Genomic DNA, 23,040 nt, shown 5'->3' with positions numbered 1-23,040 from the left:
ATCGTGTCCGGAATGAACCATCTCCTGCTGTGGCATAAATAAGGCATGCATTACCTTTCCCCTGATTCTTCAGAAGTTAATTTAATTCCCAAGATTATTTGTGCCGTTCAGTGTTTTTTCTCCAAGTAAAACATGGTTTGCACAATTGTAGCACCAGAGAACAGAAATACTGTGTTTCACTAAGTAAAAGTTTTCTAGCTAATAAGGAAGAAATGGAATATGGTAATATTGCTTAAAAAAATTAAAGCCTGTCATAGTGAAATGGGGAAGCAATGAAATCCAAGTTTGCTATAATCAAAATAATTCGTGATAAAAAAATCCAAAGCAAATGTTTCTCATAATCTTCATGAAATTCTAATATATTGTACTCTAGTATGCTCACATTGATACTGGATCGTTTTCTTAATCGCATGAGATTAAGTGGTAAGAATACAAACACAGCCCTATTTGACCATTGTAAGGCATTTTCTTCTGTGGATTTCAACTCTCCTGAATTTTCTATCTGGTACATAGATTTAAATGTTTATTTAACTAATAAAAGCTTCTTTTCTGTTATAGTCTACAGTGCTCCCAAGATTCCTTGATTCTGTTGCAATGTAACCATAAATGTAAGTATTTGTCACCCTTTAAGCCTTCAATTTAAAATTCCAAATAGAATTTTATGTCACTCAAGGCTATTTTGTTATCACTTCGATTTTCATAACCAAATAAATTATGTGAAAATAAGGCATATCCTTTCTTCAATTATTTTGATAGCATGTGGAGAAAAAATGGTGACTCAGAAAGTTGGCCCAAAGATCGTTGGTGGAAGTGACACCCAGGCAGGGGCATGGCCGTGGGTTGTGGCTTTGTATTACAGAGACAGGTCTGGAGACCGGCTGCTGTGCGGTGCCTCTCTTGTCAGCAGTGACTGGCTGGTGTCTGCTGCACACTGTGTGTACAGGTGAGTTCGCATGTGACTTCTCACTAAATGTCAGTTATTCAAACTTAAGAGCCAGGGTGAGCCAAATGCTTACCATCACCAACTATTGACTTGGGACAATGGCTCTGTGTTCTCTTTCTCGGGCTAATAGAGATATCATATGTATATCCACCGCTGAGTAAGCACAGCATGGTGCACTTTTAAGGGATATTAAGTAAATCTGACAAATTAAGGAAACATGAGGAAAACTTTCAAGCGTCAGGGAAGAGAGGGGTCATCCATAAGGTAAAAGAAAAAGCCCTTGACATAATCTATGAGTTTTTATGTGTTTATAGTATAAATACAACAAAGTTTGAGGTAATTGTTATACAATGTATTGGTTCTATGGCTGTCTTAGTTAGGGTTTTATTGCTGTGAACAGACACCATGACCACTGCAAGTTTTATAAAGGACAACATTTAATTGGGGCTGGCTTATGGGGTCAGAGGTTCAGTCCATTATCATCAAGGCAGGAGCATAGTAGCATCCAGGCAGGCATGGTGCGGGAGGAGCTGAGAGTTCTACATCTTCACCCAAAGGAAGCCAGGAACAAACTGAGCATTCTCAGGCAGCTAGGAGGAGGGTCTCCAAGCCCAACCCTCACAGTACACACTTCCTCCAACAAGGCCACACCTTCTAATAGTGCCAGTCCCTGGGCCAAGCATGTGCAAACCATCACAGTGGCCTAGCAGAGACTAAGTCAACTCTCAGCCCATGTGCTCAATGTATGCTCCCCTACCCAACCAGGGAAGTGATCATGTGCTTCACATGGACTACTCCCCCTATAAGGAATGTGGACCCCATCTGTCCACTGGTCTCCTCTTTAGTTAGTTATGACTGTCTGCTAGGTGTTAGTTACTGGTTACCTCACAGGCTTCCAAAGTGTTGCTCATCAGTCTAAGTTCTCTTTGTACTACCAGCCTCCAAACGTATACATAACTCTTCTTAGTTAAAGCTAGCTAACACCTTGTCCACAAGAGAGTCTGAGATCACTTTCCTGAAAGAGACGAAGGCTTTCATCGAGATGATGTTTCAGTGGCCTGCATTATAAACAAGAATATGTTTTTGTAAAATGGTACTCAGATATGTTTCCTGGAAAAGTGGGATGGTGGTCTCAGGAAATTTAGCTAGCTGGCATGGTGACAGTGACCTTAATTTTCAGAACCTGACTCTTATCAGGACCTCTTGGCTACATCACCTCATATGAAACTGCAAGTTCTTTGTTTCTTATCCCTAATGTCTCTGCCCTCACTACTTGGCTCTAACATTCCCTTTTAACTCCAACACCCTTTCCTACTCGATTGTGCAATTTATAGTCACCATCATGGGTCCTGGGCTATTTTCTCTTAAAACCTACAGAAAATGATTTCCTACCTCAGCAAGGTCCTTTAGCCAACAAGGTCATCTCAACAAACGCAAAAGAGCATCCCACTTTGTATAGCCCCAAGCCCAACCATGAAAATACAATTTTGGTTTGTGACATAAACTTATCAATAAATTTCCATATAATTATGTATAAATTCTTATTAAAATATATTAATCATTCATTATATCAACCATTATATCTCCACATACAAACAATTTGACATTTTTATCAAGTCAGAAGGTAAACATTTCAAAATATAGAACTCATGTTTATTGCATAATTTTTATTCTTATTCAGTTAGGTCAATACTTACTGTAGGCAAAGCCTCACTATGAAAAACACATTCACCGGGAGCCCTCAAGTTATAAACACATCGTGCCTTAAAAGCTTGTGCATTAGGTACCTTGTAATGACTTGATTGGCAGGTTTGCATCTATGTTGACACTACACATAGCTAAAATTTAGAACCACTTTCCACATATATAGCTTTGCTTTTCAACAAGAAAGAGCAAAATGCATGTCTAATTCAGGATTCATTTCCTCTCTTTAAAAGTAATCCTTTCAAATGCAGTGCCATGGAGGAAAAGGGAGTACGTGAGGAGGAAAAGAGAAAATTAATGTGGTGTGGCCCAAGAAACACTTCCTCTACTTCAACACAAAGAATGCCAAGTCTTTAGTTACCAACTGGCATTTCCCAATGAAATCATAAAAGAAAGAAAGAGTCCTCCTAAGATGTACAGAAACCTGATATAGAATTGACACCCTACGTCCCAGAGCCACGTTGATTCTGTCTCCCATAATTTTACCTAAGAAGATTAAGTTAAGTCTCCCTTGAGCAGCAAGAGACTCTGAGAAGGAACTGTGAGCTCAGACTTGGAGGAGAAAGATTTACATAATCAGATTAGAGTAATAAAAATCTCTTTCCAATAAGGACAATAATAGTTACTAGATATGTGCAAACGAATTGTCGCACACTTTCAGGGAAGACAGGAAGATATGTAGAAAGTGGGAATATGATTGATTCTACCTGCATCAAGATGCCAATGGCACCGTGATAAGGACAAACTCAAAAGCAGACTCATAGAAGTCTTAGACAAATGGCAGATTACATCCAAGCTATTACATCTGTCTCCATAGCTCTTTAACCTTACATATTGGTGAAATACTGAGGTAACTCAATAATAGCATTGCTTATAATAAAAGTGCCTCTCCTTGACCCTGCTGTCCTCTGACAATTATATTTGATCTGTTTCCCAACATACCATATGAAATAACTTGTTTCTCATCTGTACTAAGTATCTTCACTCTTGTCCTATACCCTTTTTTGAGCAAGTTCCAAGGATATAATCTCTATCATAACGTATTATAGATGAAAGTTTAGCTTAGTTTGGTCTTTTCTGTTGCACGGTGTTAGGTATCACTAAGCATATTGCTTTATGATCCTCAAGTTTGGTGAGTTCCTGTTTGACATCCATATTAAAAGAAATTATTTTTACATGTCCCATAGACTGAGAGCATTACTATTGACATCTTTCAATTATCTAGTCCATTAATGTACTTTTTGTAGGTCAGTGATACCAATATAATATATATTTAAACCACAGATACATGAATGGGTACAAAGGCAGTCCTATCATAAGCACATGTTCAATCAGACAGAACACAAAATGTCTTCATCTAATTTCAGTTTGAACACAAACGAATAAAGGTAAGAAGTACTAGAATTATAAAAATTCATAACTTTTCCGAAATATTTGCATTTTACTACCTTCAGTCATTTAATAGAAATGATTTCTCTTGTATACTGCTTGGTGTCACTGGCAAAGCTAGAAAGTTTGACCAATTATTTTAGTGATTTATATTAAAACATTTATACAGAATAATAGACTGATACTATCAATTTTTATTTTAATTCACTAATTTTACCAGTAAAAATAATTTCACAATGAAAGAAAAACATGATCAAGATACTCATTGAATTAAAACTACACAAATATGTTAGGTTTTATACAACGTTGCTGGACTTTTACCCAGCACATGAAGTAGTCGACTCTTCTATGCCCTTTGTCTGTTCAAAAATCTCTACTTGATACTTTCCTAACACATCCTTTAATTGCATGTAACAAATATCTTGCAATTATTAGACTTCTCTGAAGCTTTATTTCCCACACATTTCTGTACCAGATCAACAAAGTTGTCTCTATGCTGGGAACATCTACCATCTTGAGTTCATGGATGAATCTTATTCTTCCTCAGTTTGGGTAAACACATTAATTTACATGGCTTTTATATAATTGAGGGTTATGAGTTACTCAGTCTTCTCAAGCATTTCTTTCCTTTCTGCGTTTTATACGTTCATCCAAAAAAGTGATATTTGCTAAGAACTTACCCTGCCCTAAGCATTTTGCAAATAATTGGGCTTGATAGTGCTATATGGAGCAACAAAACTCTTGTTTCAGTAGTACTTACTCTAAATATTAAAGAATGAAAACATCCAAATAAATGCTTCAGAGAACGATGTGTGCATTAAGATGTGTGAAACCAGCACAGGAAGTACTAGATTAGCAAGAGAGAGCTTCATGTTTTTAAACCACGAATACATGAAAGGGTAGAAAGGCAGTCCCATCTATTCTAACCACATGTTAAATCTGATCTATTTGAGGGAACAGCTAAAGAAATAATGGACAGATAATATGATTATATATCTGCCTCGGAATGAAAACACTCTGTTGTAACAGTGTTGTAGGCCTATTTTAGAAACCTCAAGAATCCATGCTACAAGTGGTTTGGCTCTTAAAGGAACAGGAATACCATGGGATATTGAAGTACAGTCTAAATGATGAGTCTTAGGTCATCTAAGAGCCCTCTAAATATCTAACAGAGGTTATCTAATCAGACTGATGTGTGGGGATGAATTGCTAAACAAGAGTGGCACTAGAAGGAGAAATAGAAATTGATGGTGGTAGGCCTAGGATCACAGCTGAGGATGATGGAAATACAGTAATAACGAGACACAGATATAAAGATACAAAGAAGAATTAAAGGGACAATAAGTAACAGTGTGGCCTTGACATCACTACAATATTGAGAGGAGAGAAATGAGAACAAATAGGGAGTAAAAGGAAATAAAATATCTTATATTTATACATTATTTCTGAGCTATCCTTTTATTGAAAATAGATTCTTCTCTCAAGCAAAACAATGCAAGCACAGTTTCCCTCCCTACACTTCTACCACTTCCTCACCGACCCTCTCCTCCAGATCCACCCCCGCAGAAAAGAGCAGGTCTCCAAAAGAGGACAGCCAAATAGGACAAAACCAGATAAAAGTTGACAAGGTGGAAGTCCTCATATTGAGGCTGGGCAAGGCAACTGAAAGGGAGGATAAGAGTTCCAAGAGCAGACAAAAGAATCAGAGATGCACCTGGTCCCACTCTTAGGGATCTCACAAGAACACCAAGCTAAGAGCCCTAACATACACTCAAAGAACCCATTGAAGACCCATGTGGGCCCCATGCATGCTGATTTAGCATCTGTGAGCCCATGTGAGTCCTGCTTAGTTGATCATGATCTCCTTGTGTCCTTGATCCTTCTGACTTCTAGAGTCTTTCTTTTCCTTCTCCCGGGGGTCTTCACTGATGTCCTGGGTGGGGGAGGGACCTGACAGAGACCTCGAATTTAGACTTCCCACAGTATGTCTGGCTGTTGGTCTTTATTGATACTGGTCAATTGACATGTGGGTCTAAATTCTAGAAAAGCAATACTTGAAGTATAATAACATGCTATTGATATTTGAACTCAAGGCATCACTGGATAAACTCATCTCTGGTGTAAAAGTAGATTTAAAAAAAAAGACAATGCAGAATTCTGAAATGTTCCTATAATTAGAGCGTGATATGAAAGAGATCTGGATGGGGAATAAAGAAAGAGGAGTTAAGTCAAAGGAAATCATGAGAACACGGCCTTTCTGGGAGCTACACAATGGTGGATTGTGCAAGGGTGATTTCTTGAGTGTCTGTGAACAGTACACAGGCAGATAATAGGGATTTTTAGCTCCTCCCAGCTTTTTGCTTTCCAGTACTTACACAATACTTAGACTCACTCATAGACAGAACGGGAATTGACCATGTCTTCTCTGACTACTCGCTTTTCACAGTGCTACCACTTCTCTCATGCTTTAACTTTGATCTCTTTGGCAAATATTGTAGATTCACGCCCTTATGCTGACTAGGATAATTGGGATAATTTTGAGTCAAAATTTGTTGAAACATGGCCATTATCCAATTTAGTCTGATATTTTTATATTTTTCAAAACAGTTCTTTATTATTCTTAAAGGTCTTTTTACTCTTGTATCAATTTACATTCCAGAAACATTTTCATTTTTACTCCATAAAATTATAATTGACTATATATACTTCCAGGGGTTTTCATCTTATGTAGAAAAGGATAACTGTAGAGTCTAAAACCCCTTCTTAGGAGAAAGCAGGGTTTTAGACAAATTTACAGAGTCTGTTCTTGTGCCATTTTTTTATTGTAGACAATGGATTAAGTTTACACTCACAAAAGCCTACTTATTTTAATGTCTATTTCACTCTTGTGTTGCTCTTCCATGACTCTCTTGCTAGTTTTACTTCCTAAAACATCCATACCTAAACCAACACCACTAGTTGGAAATAACACTGGTTTATCCATCTGGTGCAATGATAATTTCCTAGGAAGTATACTTGCCTTTGAAGTTACCAGTGGGAATTGCACGCTGCTGCTCACATCCCTCCCTAGCTTCCTTCTTCAACTCTAAGATAAGCATTTTTAGCACATCTGACACAAGGAAGTAAAATTTGACAGAGTCACAGCCAATGTATACATCCAAAGAAGCCTCATCCAGGTAGCATCCAAAGGATTGGGATTTGCTATCCATATGACAACCTGTCCACTTGTCTTCTGTATCTGTACAGGAGTATCTGTTTTTCCTCTGCCTGCATGCCTTTTTTCCTTCCTTCCTTCCTTCCTTCCTTCCTTCCTTCCTTCCTTCCTTCCTTCCCTCTTCCTTCCTTCCTTCCCTCTTCCTTCCTTCCTTCCTCTTTCCTTCCTTTCTTCCTTCCTATGATTTCATCACCTGTTCATTCTTTCAACTTTCTCCTCTATTTTCACAACATTCCATTCTTTCTTTTCCCCCATCTCCGCCTTTTCAAAGCTGTGATTAATCTGAAGACCTTGCTTGTGCAAGCCAAGTGTCCTACCACTGAGCTATACTTCCAGACCAGAATGGCTAGAATGTAGAATCTGTGAAGAAAGAAAAAATTGAAAACGCGAATAATCCCTTTTTCAGATAAAATGATATCCATGTAGGCTTTTCTATCTACTGCACTGGAACCAGAAGCCACATAAACACTTCCTTCTATAAATTGCCTTTGTCATAGCATTTTTTATAGCAATAGAAAAATAAGTCATATAATGTGAAAAGATGTTTGAGGGGACCGGATATAAGAATAATAGTATTTATTGAGCTTCTTCCATAATTTAAGTAGGAATATTAAAATGGGGCCACATGCAGAACCCAGGAAAGTTGGTTTTCAAAAAACTAATAATACAGTAGTAGATAACAGAAGCTAGGGAGAACAAACTAAGAACAGTGGAAGGAATGTTAATCAAAATATAAGGCTAGCAAATGCTTTAATTACCCTAGATGCACAGAACACATGAAACTCAAGACAGATGATCAAAATGTGAATGCTTCACTCCTTCTTTAAAAGGGGAACAAGAATACCCTTGGCAGGGAATAGGGAGGCAAAGATTAAAACAGAGGCAGAAGGAACACCCATTCAGAGCCTGCCCCACATGTGGCCCATACATATACAGCCACCCAATTAGACAAGATGGATGAAGCAAAGAAGTGCAGGCTGACAGGAGCTGGATGTAGATCTCTCCTGAGAGACACAGCCAGAATACAGCAAATACAGAGGCGAATGCCAGCAGCAAACCACTGAACTGAGAACAGGACCCCCGTTGAAGGAATCAGAGAAAGAACTGGAAAGATTGAATGGGGCTCGTGACCCCATATGAACAACAATGCCAAGCAACCAGAGCTTCCAGGGACTAAGTCACTACCCAAAGACTGACCCTGGACTCTAACCTCATAGGTAGCAATGAATAGCCTAGTAAGAGCACCAGTGGAAGGGGAAGCCCTTGGTCCTGCTAAGACTGAACCCCCAGTGAATGTGATTGTTGGGGGGAGGGTGATAATGGGGGGAGGATGGGGAGGGGAACACCCATAAGGAAAGAGAGGGGGAGGGGTTAGGGGGATTTTGGCCCTGAAACCGGGAAAGAGAATAACACTCGAAATGTAAATAAGAAATACTCAAGTTGGTGAATGCCAGCAGCAAACCACTGAACTGAGAATAGGACCCCCATTGAAGGAATCAGAGAAAGAACTGGAAGAGCTTGAAGGGGCTCGAGACCCCATATGTACAACAATGCCAAGCAACCAGAGCTTCCAGGGACTAAGTCACTACCTAAAGACTATACATGGACTGACCCTGGACTCTGACCTCATAGGTAGCAATGAATATCCTAGTAAGAGCACCAGTGGGAGGGGAAGCCCTTGGTCCTGCTAAGACTGAACCCCCAGTGAACTAGATTGTTGGGGGAGGGCGGCAATGGGGGGAGGATGGGGAGGGGAACACCCATAAAGGAGGGGAGGGGAGGGATTAGGGGGATGTTTGCTCGGAAACCGGGAAAGGGAATAACACTCGAAATGTAAATAAGAAATACTCAAGTTAATAAGAAAAAAAATACTCAAGTTAATAAAAGAAAAAAAGAAAAACTATAAGGCTAGAACATAAGGTAGAAGTTAGTGTTCTTTTGCAGAGCAGTGTGGCTACAGATAACAGTGATGTCTCAAAATGGTGAATGAACGAATTTTGAGTAATTTCCCCACAAGAAAATAATGTTAGAGGATATATATGTATGTATATATATATATATATATCTTAACTTAAACATTACATCATATACATGCCAGCATCCAAACATCAAATGTTAATCCCTAACTATGTCCAGTGAAAAATAATAATAAAACTCACTTTAACAAAAGCAGTCCATAGAGAAATCATGGATACTATAGAATGGAAATGCTACAGAGTTACAACTTTTTGCGTTAGATATCTTCTGGAAAGTTCTGTTATGGAAGGAAAGTTTCTTGAAACTATTTTCTTATTACAATCTTCAGAAGAAATCTAGATCCAACCAGATGGACAGCAGTCCTGGGCCTGCATATGCAATCGAATCTGACTTCTCCTCAAGTAGTAAGACGGGTGGTCGATCGAATTGTCATAAACCCTCATTATGACAAACGAAGAAAGGTTAATGACATTGCTATGATGCACCTTGAGTTTAAAGTAAATTATACAGGTAAGAGAACTATATCTAGTCATCTAATATGCTGACAGCAATTCAAAATGAGACTTGAAATGTCAATCACAGCAGTACAGGGTGAAGTCATAAAAATTGGTAATTCTCTGCAGACATTTTTATAACCTAAATGCAATTGAAGTATAAAGGAAAATTTGTGAAATCTCATTCATCATAGTGTTTAAATCCAGCTATAGAGAAGGCTGGTAAAATGAACTCTTAAAGTTCTCTAAGGAAGAGGCTTCCGGAACTGCTCATGGTGCCTCTGTTTGCCCTGGATTAGAAACATAGGTCCATCTACCACAATGAGCAAAACAAGTCACAAGGAGATAAGAGAACAGGTTAATGAACTATGTTACCCACAAGCAGACATGGAGACATTACAACTCTCTGTGAATTTAATTCATTTCTTCAGAATCATATAAAACAATTATCATGATTATGCTCATGTTTTATATGAGAACCAAATTTATGAAGTTGATCTACATGTGGATTATGAGAGAGCAGACCATTGCAGTCCTTAGAAGCACCACACTTCAGGGGTCATCTTCTTGTCTGCATTTTTCTTGTATCTGTGTGTGTAGTGGTAAATTAAAAAAAAAAAGAATCTAGCAACCCACGCTAGTGCCAGCATCGTAGGGCCACATGACATCTGTGGGGTATTTTCATCTTAATAAGCAAAGTCAATCATCTTAATCATCTCAACCCGACTCATCAACTCCATCCCACTGGCTGCTCTCTGAACCCTGTAGCAGCCACCCTCTTGTAACTCTCTTGCTGTGAATTCTGCCCACATTCCCAGTATCCACCCCCTGTGATTATAGTCACAACTCCTAGTAAACCATTAAAATCAAAACTCAGTAAGCTTGTAATTTAGCAATCAGATTTATATCAGTAAATACTCACCCCACAAAATGTCTACACCATTAACCCTAAACCAATTAATATTAATGTAAACTGCCCACCTAGATAAGACAAATTGTCCTATAAAAATCCATCCCTTATGAAATATTCAAACTTCCTGTGACCCTTTGAGGCCACATGGATCTGGGTCGTCCTTCTCCTCCATCCTGGTTCTTCTTTTTCTTTCTCCTCTCTCTCTCCTCCCTTCAAAACTCTGTGCCTGCCTTACTTTTTCACTGCCCAATCACAGGCCTTGCCTTATCCTGTGCCTGCCCTCACCTACACGGGGACAACAATCTACAGTGGGCATCCGATGTTCACTGAAAATCTAATTACTTGTAAGTTGATGCTGAAAGATCAAACATGATTCTCCCATGAGATCCAAATTGAGCAACTGTTGGGGAATTGGTTTTGATATGGTTATATATGCCCAAATATTTTAAAACAATATCCAATATGTTTTTCTTAACTACCATTTTGAAGGAACATTAAAAGGACCAGCAAGATCCCTCCTCAGGCAGAAACAAGAAGGGAGAGGCACTTTCTTGATGATCTGAGTTCATTCCTGGATCCTTCAAGATGACAGGAAAGAACCAGCTCTACAGAGTTGTCCCCTGACCTCAGCATGCAAATGAGTAAAATTTTACATACATGTATAAATATATACAGATCTATGCATGCATGCATGTAAACATACACATATAAATAAATAAATAAATAAAAATTTAAAAGAGCATTTTGAACATTTTACAAAATTGGAACTATTCTCCAATGTGTACCATGACTATTTAAAAATCAAATACAAACAATGAATCCTGAAGTAAGGCATTTGGGCCAAAAAAAAAGGATTAGAGAATAAACTAGAGGAATCCAGTGAGACCACCAATACCATCAAATCAAACACAAGTAAGCAGTGATCCTGAAAGCCTTTGTCCCTTATTATCTGAAGGGATTCCAGTATAATGAAATCTAATACAACACTTTAGATTAAATGTTGGAATTGGTTGTTTTTAATTTGTTAGAAACAAGAGTGGCATTCTTTCTCTCTGTGTGTGCTTGTTTGCCGTTATTGTTCCTCTGTTGTTTATTTTGTTTTGCTTGAGTTTTCAGATTATATACAGCCTATTTGTTTACCAGAAGAAAATCAAACATTTACTCCAGGAAGAATGTGTTCAATTGCTGGCTGGGGATATAATAAAATAAATGGTAAGTTATCACATTCGAAAATGAGAAAATGTTTACTAGAAAAATGTGTGCTACTGAAATTTGCTGTGGATATTTTAATATTTTAATACATCTCTTATTCTACTATAATTGCAGAATCTGATAAATTGTCTGGACTATATCCATGTTTATGCTTGTCTGATAACACCAATTGTTTTCAGATTCTTTTCAGGACTATAACATCTTGAGCAGAGTTTTGAATGCTCAGTAAAGCCAAGCCAAAAAGAAAGACACTTTTGTCTGGAGTAATCGCCTGAGTTCTATAGTCACAAATATTATAGTCATGATAGCTAATTGCTTCAGATGTATTTAAAATAAAATCCACAAACATAATGGAGAAGCCTAGTCTCAGAATGAAAGTGCTCACTTTGAAAATATCCTTTGGAGAAAATGTATGTAATAACTCAGTGGCTTTCTAGCCTTTTGACCTCATGCGACATGATGACAAGAAACCTCAACAGGCTATCATGCATGGCCATGTGTAAACACATTATTTCCCTTCGGTTCTTTACTTCACTTTTGCAGTGGAATGAGGGAGAGGAGCTGGGTCAATATGACCAAGGAATTCTGTATGTATGTGTGGATATACTAAAGAATAAACACAAATAATCTTTTTTAAAAGTGAAAAAACAACTTGCTCATTAAAGGAAGCACCGAGGTTTGAGGCCAGTGCTTACCTGCTTGCTAGCTTGGCCTAATTCTCTATAACAGTCACACTACCCAGCCGACAGTACCTGATGGCTGCTGTCCGCAAAGTATATTCATGTCAAAGGCTACATATGTTATTTTTATTTCCTCTGTTTGAAAAATGTGATGACTTATTACTCTTGAAACTAAAATAGTAAAGTGACCGTGAGACAGATGCTTTATCTTTCAAACTTCAAAAACAAACGATTTTCAGCCGCAATATAGACATGAAAAACAAATTATCTGCTAACAAGATTTAAGACTCTTTATTTCATGTAATTTTTTTCGGAGCTCAGCAAGCGTAGCCTCTTATTGTTCCTAAAATATATGTTTAATTGAATTAAAATGTCTCTAACGGCCGTGTGGAGCCTGAAGAAGGAGACATCGTCAGAAATCATTGGTAACGAAATGGCCAGAGCGTGTCCCCATCCTTCTCACATGTTTCCATGAATGTTATGAATTTCGCCTTATGATTTATGCCTATTCAACTTCATAAAATCCCGTTTTCTGATCCTAGGAATACTCCTAATTTTATTAATTAATTATCTAAGGTATTTGAGAACATATTTTTCAGTACGAACAGATAAGGAGAAAATGGTTTAAGTTAGGCAAAGAATGCTTTAAAATAATCAAATTATGGCCATATGTCATTTTGTATTTATATCTGCGCATTGTCTCAATCATCCAAATGGATGCTAATATAAAGAAATAATGCCGGAGAGATCGGTCAGCAGGCAGTCAAGTGTAGCCTGTTCTGTTACAGAACCTGAGTTCAAACCAATGCGGTCACCTCATAGCTAACTGCCATTAGCTCCAGGTTCAGGGTACCAGACACCCTTTTCTGGCATCTGCTCACTTGTGCAACGCTGCACACACATACACATAACTTGAAAGTAATAAAAACAAAAATTTTGTAAAAGAAAGAAATATTAAATATAAAGATATTGTCCCTAGTTTCCTTTACAAAAGAGCTCTGTTACTTATTCAAATAAAATTTATGTTCAGAGGCAAGTACAAAGAGAGGTTTCTGGTTTTATTGTAGTTTTTCTCTAAATATTCTTTTATTAGATACTTCTTTTTTTTACATTTCAAACGTTATCTCCTTTCCCAATTTCCTCTCCCAAACCCCCAAAGCACATCCCCCTTCTCCCTGCTTCTATAAGGGTGCTCCTCCACCACCCAACCACCCACTCTCTCCCGCCTCCCTGCCCTGGCATTACCCATGCTGGGGCATCTAACCTTCAGAGGACCAAGGGCCATGCCTCCCAATGATGCCCAACAAGGATATCCTCTGGAGCCATGGGTTGCTCTTTGTTTGGTAGTTTAGTCCCTGGGAGTTCTTGGGGTATATGGTTGGTTGATATTGCTGTTCTTCCTATGTGTTTCATATCCCCTCAGTTACCTCAGTCCTTTCTCTAACTCCTTCCAAATGGGGACCCCGTTCTCAGTCCAATGGTTAGCTGCTAGCATCTGCCTCTGTATTTGTCAGGTTCTGGCACAGACTCTCAGGAGACAGCAATAGCAGGCTCCTGTCAGCATGCACATTTTGGCATCTACAATATTATCTGGGTTTGGTGTCTGTATATGGGATAGACCCCCAGATGAGACAGTCAGTAGAAAAAAGACAACCTTTTCAACAAATGGTACTGGTTCAACTGGAAGTCAGCATGTTGAAGAATACAAATCAATCCATTCTTATCTCCTTGTACAAAGCTCAAGTCTAAGTGGATCAAGGACCTCCACAAAAATCCAGATACACTAAAACTAATAGAAGAGAAAGTGGGAAAGAGCCTCAAACACATGGGTACAGGGGAAAATTTCCTGAACAGAACACCAATGGCTTATGCTCTAAGATAAACAATAGACAAATGGGACTTCATAAAATAGCAAAGCTTCTGTAAGGCAAAGGACATTGTCAATAGGACAAAATCACACCCAAGAGATTGGGAAAAGATCTTTACCTATTCTACATCTGATACAGGGTAATATCCAATATATTCAAAGAACTCAAGAAGTTAGTCTCCAGAGAATTAAATAACCCTATTAAAAATGGGGAACAGAGCTAAACAAAAAATTCTCAAGTGAGGAATATCTAATGGCCACAAAGCACCTAAAGAAATGTTGAATATCCTTAGTCATCAGAGAAATGAAAATCAAAACAACCCCGAGATTCTACCTCACACCAGTCAGAATGGCTAATATCAAAAACTTAGGTGACAGCAGATGATTGCAAGGATGTGGAGAAAGAAGAACATTCTTCCATTATTGATGGGATTTCTAGCTGATACAAATACTAGTGGTTCCTCAGAAACTTGGACATAGTACTACCTGAGGATCCAGCTATATCACTTTTAGGCATAAACCCCAAAAATGCTCCAACATATAACAAGGACACATGCTACACTATGTTCATAGCAGCCTTATTTATAATAGCCAAAAGTTGGAAAGAACCCAAATGCCCTTCAACAGAGGAATGGATTCAAAAATGTAATACATATACACAACGGAGTACTACTCAGCTATTAAAAACAATGATTTCATGAAATTTTTAGGCAAATGAATGGAACTAGAAAATATCATCCTGAGTAAGGTAGTCCAATCACAAAAGAACACACATAGTATGCACTCACTAATAAGTGCAGATTAGCCCAAAAGCTCAGAATTACCCAAGATACAATTTACAGACTACATGAGGCTCAAGAAGGAAGAAGACTAAGTGTGAATGTTTCAGTCTTTCTTAGAAGGGGCAACAAAATACTCACAGGAGGAAATACAGAGACCAAGTGTGGAGCAGAGACTTATTCTGACAACATACATCCTTGATATTCACAGGCCAAATGACAGAGAGGTGTTCAATCTTCCTCATCATTTTAGACTTAACTTAAAATCTGTCAGGTTTTAGGAGCCAGTGGTAGGCTGTGTGTTGTTTCCTTGGCTGGAATCATGAGGTCAAGAGTTATTTGTCCATTCTTTTCCCAATTCTGTTCACATTATAGTGCTTATATCTTTAAATCACCCATTGTAGACCTGTTTGTCATCAGAAGAAATGAGGGCATATTTGGGACAATTTCCCCTAAATAACAAATAGCTACACATTTACAAACATATACTGAGGTGTGTGTGTGTGTGTGTGTGTGTGTGTGTGTGTGTGTGTGTGTGTGTGTGTAAGTATGTGGTGAATTGCACTTAAATCACACATATAACTAGACACATACCTTGTTTTCTTTCTTAATATAGTAATTTTCTTAAAGTGTAAGTTAAATGGCACAAAATGGGATGGTATATGTTTTTACAATACTGCCTCAAGGATATAATAAGTTACATTTAAGTTTCTACCACTTTAGTGCCACCAAATAGAATCGCTAATCAGGAAGAAGTGCTTTTGTACCCTTTCTGAAGGGACTAGCACCTGCTTGTTTCACAAGCTTCTTGGGAATAGTAGGTTAGTAAGGAGAGATTCGTACTTCTAGTGAGTGATTCGTTATACAAAACAAATGCAAATACACAATGTTAAAATACACTTCCTTTCTCTTCACCTGTATGGGATGGCAAGCTTATCGCCCCCAGAGCCAAGCACAGTTCATCGGAGCTTTGTCCCCTGCTCAGTGTGCACCTGCTCACACGCAAAGAACCACAAAGGAGCTGAATGCCTTTATACAGGAGGGAGCACCTCCTCAGGTGCTGAATGAAAAGCTCCTCTGGGTATCCAAGTTGGCGCTGATTTCCATGAATGAACTCTTTGTGCTGGCAGACTTCGTTTCTGTGAGCAATGCTGTAACTCTTTAAAAACACCGAAAACGCCTAAAGACCACCCTAGTCCAATCCACAATTCCTACTACCCCTTACGAAAGAGAGAAAAAGAAAGAAATGCTATCCGTTTGCCAAAGTGCACAGATGGGTTGATTATGCACTTTAAAGTGCAGGGTTGGTAGTTAGTTCCATTATACATCCACATAGTACGTGATAATGAGAGCAAAATGCTGGGATAAACCAGATGGATGGCGTTTCATTCAAGGATGCCTCTTAATCATCACCTACTGGCTGTCTGCGTTTCCAATTTTGAGCAGGTTCTACTGTGGATGTGCTGAAAGAAGCTGATGTTCCTCTTGTATCCAATGAAAAGTGCCAGCAGCAGCTGCCAGAATACGACATCACTGAAAGTATGCTATGTGCGGGATATGAAGAAGGAGGGACAGATTCTTGTCAGGTAAGTAGACGACAGTAGTCGTCTTATGCAGTGAGATAGCACTTCCTTTCTTCAGACATAATTTGGGACCCATGAAACCACTAAGGATGCTCAATTCCCCTTTCATATTGAGAGTGAGTGACCTTGGGCAAACCACCTTTCATTTATTGAGAGGATTAAGAAGGATATCACATGTAAAGCGACCAGCAAACATTAAAAGCCAATTAGGATGTTTAATCAGGAGACCCACTAAATACATTATCTGGCGCATCTCAAGTATTTGAAAATTAATGAAATATTAATTTACCACATCTACTGTGTTAAACTAAAAAAAATAGTATAGAACAAATGAATAATTTACGGATGTGAAAGTAACCATTTATAGTGTGAGAAAATGTTATACCGCATTAAAGCATAGCAACTCGTCTCGTGTAAGAAAGATAAAATGACAATACATTTTAACCGACAAGAGGGTAAATTTATAGACATACTCCCTACTTAAATCAGTGTCTCGAGTCATGTTAAATTTTCAGATGGCTTTCACATTTATTCTGCCTTGATGAACAGTTTAATTCTCCACAAATCAAGCACCTTTATACTTGTTTAAAATTTACCTGTGGGTATTTATAGTTTCCATATAGAATAAAAAGAAGTGTGCTAAGGATAAGATCCATTGCCACTTACCACGTGATTTATAGGATTATCTGTGAGAGCGAAATCAGCTCTCCAACTTCAATTACAGTTAATGGGGGTTGCATGGCAGACACCTCACAAAGGAGGTAGAACATATGCTGACTCAATGCTATTGATCTTAGAGTCACATTAAGCAAGTAACTCACTCCAGACCTGAGAAATCTTGTTTTGCTCTGCTTTCAACAAGATCTAATCATATTATTCATTAGCAAGAAAAAAACGTTCCTAATGCCTAGAGATAATTCACGCAATAGAATGTTGTTATAGTGGAGTTATAGCCATCACTAGATTGTCACGCAGTTTTCTTGGATCAACTGTAATGTTAACTGATCAAGTAACAGCACATTACTTAAGATGTTTAATGTATCGTTGTTTGAATATGTTTGCCGAATCTTTTTTTTAGCCTTAAAAATCTGTTCAGTCAAGCATGCCAAATGCCTTGCATCTCTGAGGTAGTCCTCTGAATCTGGAGCCAGTAAGAGTATAAAACTAACTTCTCGTTGATAAAAGAAGGAAATGTCATCTCGCTGTCCACTCGGAAACTGCATACTTTATCATTGGCATGAAAAACACGGCCCACAGTCCATCAGCTGAATCTCTTTCCCTGGAACTTGTTTAAATTGCTGAGTTTAGAACCCATCACACAACAGCAAATCAGAATATAAATTGAGGCCCAATGGTGAATGCTTTCTTGTGTCCTACAGGTGATTGTAAGATATAAAAAAAGATTGAGAACCATTATTCTAGATAAAAATAGTCAATACCCGTTCACATTCAAATAAGTTGGTGATCTTTGGTGTTCTAATTGACATATACTACATATCATTGTATACGACAAGTAGTGTCTAAGTACAGTCAGTTTTAGTATTTTGGTTTTTTTTTCTCCATCTTTATTAAATTGGGTATTTCTTATTTACATTTCGATTGTTATTCCCCTTCCCGGTTTCTGGGCCAACATCCCCCTAACCCCTTCCCCTCCCCTTCTGTATGGGTGTTCCCCTCCCCATCCTCCCCCCATTACCACCCTCCCCCCAACAATCACGTTCACTGGGGATTCAGTCTTAGCAGGACCAAGGGCTTTTCCTTCCATTGGTGCTCTTACTAGGCTATTCATTGCTACCTATGCAGTTGGAGCCCAGGGTCAGTCCATGTGTAGTCTTTGGGTGGTGACTTAGTCCCTGGAAGCTCTGGTTGCTTGGCATTGTATTTTGTGTCATTGCATTTACAGTTGAAGTACTTATAATTCTTTGAAATAATAATAGAAATGTCATTGAATGGATTATAAAATCAAGGCCAGAAATTTACATAATAAATGGCATAGTATGTCTGGATAACTGGAAGTGATATAATGGAAATAAAACCAAGGCTCCCAGGCAGGCAACACCCAGGAGAAAGGTGCAAGCCTTCTGTATGGTTCATGAATCTCTGCAACTCCAATGGACTCCATACACACTGAGTAATTATAGTCCTTGATTCCAACGCCAATATCTTATAGTTACCTAATAAAACATCAATTAGTTTTGTAAATAGAACCAGGTGACTTCCTTTTTGGTTTAGTTTTAATGACTTCTAAATAATATGTAACATATTGTGGGCAAGACTTCCCCATAATTATTTCAAATATACAGATCTAGGCCTCTGGATACAAAATGAAAATCACAGCCATTCCTTCAGACAGTTTTGGTACAGTTGTCTCACCTTGAATATAGGCAACGCGTTCCCCTTCAATATAGCGCCAACCATCATTAAACTATCAGGCAAGGGACCTCTCAAGGTAATTCCTCACCTATGGTTTAAATTAAATACTCTATTGTGGTAGTCATTTTGGGCAAAATGTGGAAGGTTGCATATTATCTCAAGATATTAAAACAAATAACTTTCTGAGTAGTACATGTCTTTAATTCTAGCACAGACTGAAAGATCTTTGTGAGTTCAATGATAGACAAGCTAAGCCAGTTCCAAACGAAAATGCTACATATTGAGGTCTTGCCTCAAAAATAAATAGATAGGTAGGTAGATATATCTAGGTATCTATAGGTAGATAGATAGATAGATAGATAGATAGATAGATAGATAGATAGATAGATAACCAGGATTTGGTGCATAATATAAGAGAAATTTTTCATAATTAAATAATACTACCTCATGTCCCTATCACTTCTATTTTCATTAGAAAGGAACCATTACACACAAATAAGACCTGTATGACTAACTGTACTCGGACCCATTATTCTTTGCATTATGACAAAAGAGACATCCTCCTATAAATGAAATCTCAAGTGAAAATATGATCTGGTTACCAGAAGACATGAGATTTGCCTAGTTCTGTTGAGATGTTAAGGTTTTCGAATCTAATGGCTAGTTAACAAAACATTCCTTCACATAGGAGAAGTAAAACAACCCCATGCGTAAGCTCTTAACTCTTCGAAAATCGTGACGTGGAAAACTGTGGTTCTGAATCTGGCTCCCTCCTTCAGGGTGCACACTGGAAAGGAAAGGATGAAGTGGAGTCCGGAATGGGTGGGTCGGCAGGATCCCCATCTGTCAGGGAGTACCAGAGAGAGAAGTAATTCTCCAAAAATTTCTGTGTTATAGCTCTCTTAGACGATATTCAGTAAAACGGCTTGTGCACATACACTTTGTTCAGGATGAACAGGGCTATGTACAAACCTCGGACAGTAGGAAGGAGTTGAACGGAGAACACACAGGGAATGCCTCATTTACATGGAGAGGCATACTGGGATTTGAGATGCTTGCTGACTGGGTTCTAATGTGGAGAGAGTAAGTTACACCTGTTATTTTGCCAAGAACTTTGTGACAGTCCTCAGATAGAAAATGTGGGCGTCAAGCCCTCCTAATCAGGCAGAGAAGAGGAAACTCATCTACAAAAAGGGAGTCCTCCATTTTGCACGAAGCTCAGGAAAGCTGTATGTAGGGGCATGATAGACTGCAAACAACCTTAGTAGCAGGGTCCAACAGAATATTTTGCCTTTTCTTTGAAGGCTTTTCTGCTCTTGCACATATTAGGTAGCTAAGTGAATTGTTTAGGTTGACATGATTTCTTTTCTTTTCTTTTTAAATTTTTATTGCATATTTTATGTATTTACATTTCAAATGTTATCCCCCTTCCCCCCTCTTCCATCCCCCTTCCCACTTCTCCCTGCTTCTAAGAAAATACTCCCACTCCCACCCACCCACTCCCACCTCAACACCCTAGCATTCCCCTACCCTGGGGAATTGAGAGCCTTCAAAGGACCAAAGGCTTCTCCTCCTATTGAAGCCAGACAATGCTATTCTCTGCTATACATGCAGCTGGAGCCATGGATCCCACCAGGTGTACTCATTGGTTGGTGCTTTAGTCCCTGGGAGCTCTGTGTGTGTGGGGGGGGTCTGGTTATGTTGAATAGTGAAAGTGAGAAAATAATTGATAAGAAGTGTGCCATCATAATTATTACCTTTCTGATGTTACCATTTGCTCCATCTCCTTGGGGAAAAATTTCTCCTGACTGGAATGACAATGAGAACAATGACATATAACTGTCAATCAATCATTTTTCTGTGCATTATTTTTTGACTGGTGAGCTTAGCATGTTGTACTTACTGATACTGATTGGCCACGTACTCACACTTTTCACTTCTGGTTCTTCCTTCAGGGTGATTCTGGAGGACCATTAATGTGCCAAGAAAACAACAGATGGTTTCTTGTTGGTGTGACATCATTTGGAGTCCAGTGTGCACTGCCTAATCACCCTGGGGTATATGCCCGGGTCTCACAGTTTATAGAATGGATCCATAGCTTTCTACATTAGGCATTTTCCTGACCCAAACATAAATGAGGGGCATGTTTTCCTTTTTCCTTCATTTTTACTTAAACTAGTATGGCGACTGAGAGTTTCATGAGAAGAAAAAGATCATATTTTTAGCTAAATCATTTAAATGCTGAAATGGGGATGGTAGGCAGACAATAAATTAAAATAAATCTTTGAAACATAAAGTAATCATGAAATGCATTTCTGTTTCATAATAAACAATTACTCTTCTATAGACATTATCATTTCCTTTGTCTCAAACCAATTTTTACCATTTTCTATTGTGAGAAGGGCTATTATTTTAAGACATTTTCCATACATTTAAGTTCAAATGGGTGGAGAAGTGAAATGAAGTAGTTTGCCTAACGTATGTCATTGTTTGAAATGAGATGTTGTAACTCATCTAATTTCAATTTAGTGTTACCACCAGAGTCATTGCTGTTTTCCTGCTTCTCCATTCACAAGCATTTCTATTTAAATATAATGTTTCCCTGCTCATAAAAGTACATTTATTATGAGCCCATATCACAGACACTATCAAATCATAACTGTGCCTTTCTTCGAAGTAAACAGAACATACAAAGGTCTCTCTCTTGACCTAGCATCAACACAAAAGTAAACTACTTTCCACCCTTATTCTCCACAAATGATCTTTACATTTACTTTATCTTTTTTATTTAAAAAAATAAAAAACAGTTTAAAAATGTACAGTTTTTAGACTTTCCTGAACATGTGAAAAATTTGTTCAGACACAGTTGAATTGCCTTCTAAAGGCAAAAAATGTGTAATAAATGAATTTGCTTCAGTCCTTTAATCTCTTGGATTATTTCCAGAGTAACTGCAAATGTCAGTTCAGCTTATCAGACAGAATCTGCTGAAATCCACATTAACTTAACAGAAGGATAAATATACACACATAAGCTCACACTGACACAGACATATTTCACCAACATAAATGCACACGTCTGGTGTTTTTTTTTTCCATGAATTAAACCAATGCAAGAAGGAATAGGGTTCAAGTGAGTTGTATCAAAAGAAGCAACTGCCTCGATTTGCTCTGTGGAAGGAAGGAAGCTCAAGGGACCCTTAGACTGAATAATTACAATTTGATGCATTCAAGAGCAATGGAGACAACTGTGCATCTGACTGTGACCCTGAAAACGGAGGGCAGAGGTTGAGAGGCAACCATTTTGTACCTAAAGACAGTCAGAGCCTGGAAAACATTTTAATAAAAGAAGATCCACCAAGATGATGGAAGACTACATGTTCCCATAAGCATTAGCATAATAATCAAGAGTCTCTGACAGACTATTAGTAAAAACTTGCTAATAACCTGATCCTAAAAAGGAGAAATAAGCAGAAGAATCAGGTGTATGATTTGTTTTGAATGCTTGAATGTAGCATTTCCCAACATATATTAAAACTGTGTTCTGAAAATTCAGAGCAGTTACATCGTGTATCTGCTTTTCAGCGGCCAGCTAAAACTTCAGAATCCCTTAGGACAGTATCATCATCATCATCTTCATCTTTTAAAAGGAAAAAGAATTGTTTTTCCACCCTTGTCACAGATGGAGTTTGTCATTGACACTGGAAGTTTTCCTGACCTGGATTATGATAAAAAGGAGAACACCAGCCTTCTCCATCCACTTTGTGCTTCCGCCCTTCAGCTGTTAGAGTTCTGGGTAGCACAGAAAAAGAGGAAGACCAGTTACCCTTCTCACTGGCCTAGCTAATTGGAGAAACCAGTGGAGTTGGCATAAAAGGAAGACAGACCCAAAGCAGCTGGCCTTCCATTTGACCC

The 23,040-nt window shown here is 38.3% G+C and overlaps 1 protein-coding gene across 2 annotated transcripts in view; it reads left to right on the top strand.

Annotated features, from left to right (window-relative positions):
• The window catches only part of Tmprss15 (transmembrane serine protease 15), a 124,511-nt gene extending 102,463 nt beyond the window's left edge, over window positions 1-22,048 (top strand). The window contains 6 exon segments of one of the 2 annotated variants that reach the window (NM_001105895.1): window positions 559-608; window positions 757-943; window positions 9,556-9,737; window positions 11,751-11,846; window positions 16,619-16,758; window positions 21,084-22,048. In NM_001105895.1, the coding sequence (NP_001099365.1) occupies window positions 559-608; window positions 757-943; window positions 9,556-9,737; window positions 11,751-11,846; window positions 16,619-16,758; window positions 21,084-21,239 (811 nt within the window). In that variant the 3' untranslated portion in view covers window positions 21,240-22,048. 2 annotated transcript variants of the gene reach the window in all.
• Window positions 22,049-23,040: the final 992 nt, after the last annotated feature.

Source organism: Rattus norvegicus, chromosome 11 (assembly GCF_036323735.1).
Source record: "Rattus norvegicus strain BN/NHsdMcwi chromosome 11, GRCr8, whole genome shotgun sequence".
NCBI classification, from domain to species: Eukaryota; Metazoa; Chordata; class Mammalia; order Rodentia; family Muridae; genus Rattus; species Rattus norvegicus.
This window is presented reverse-complemented; position numbering and strand designations above follow the sequence as displayed.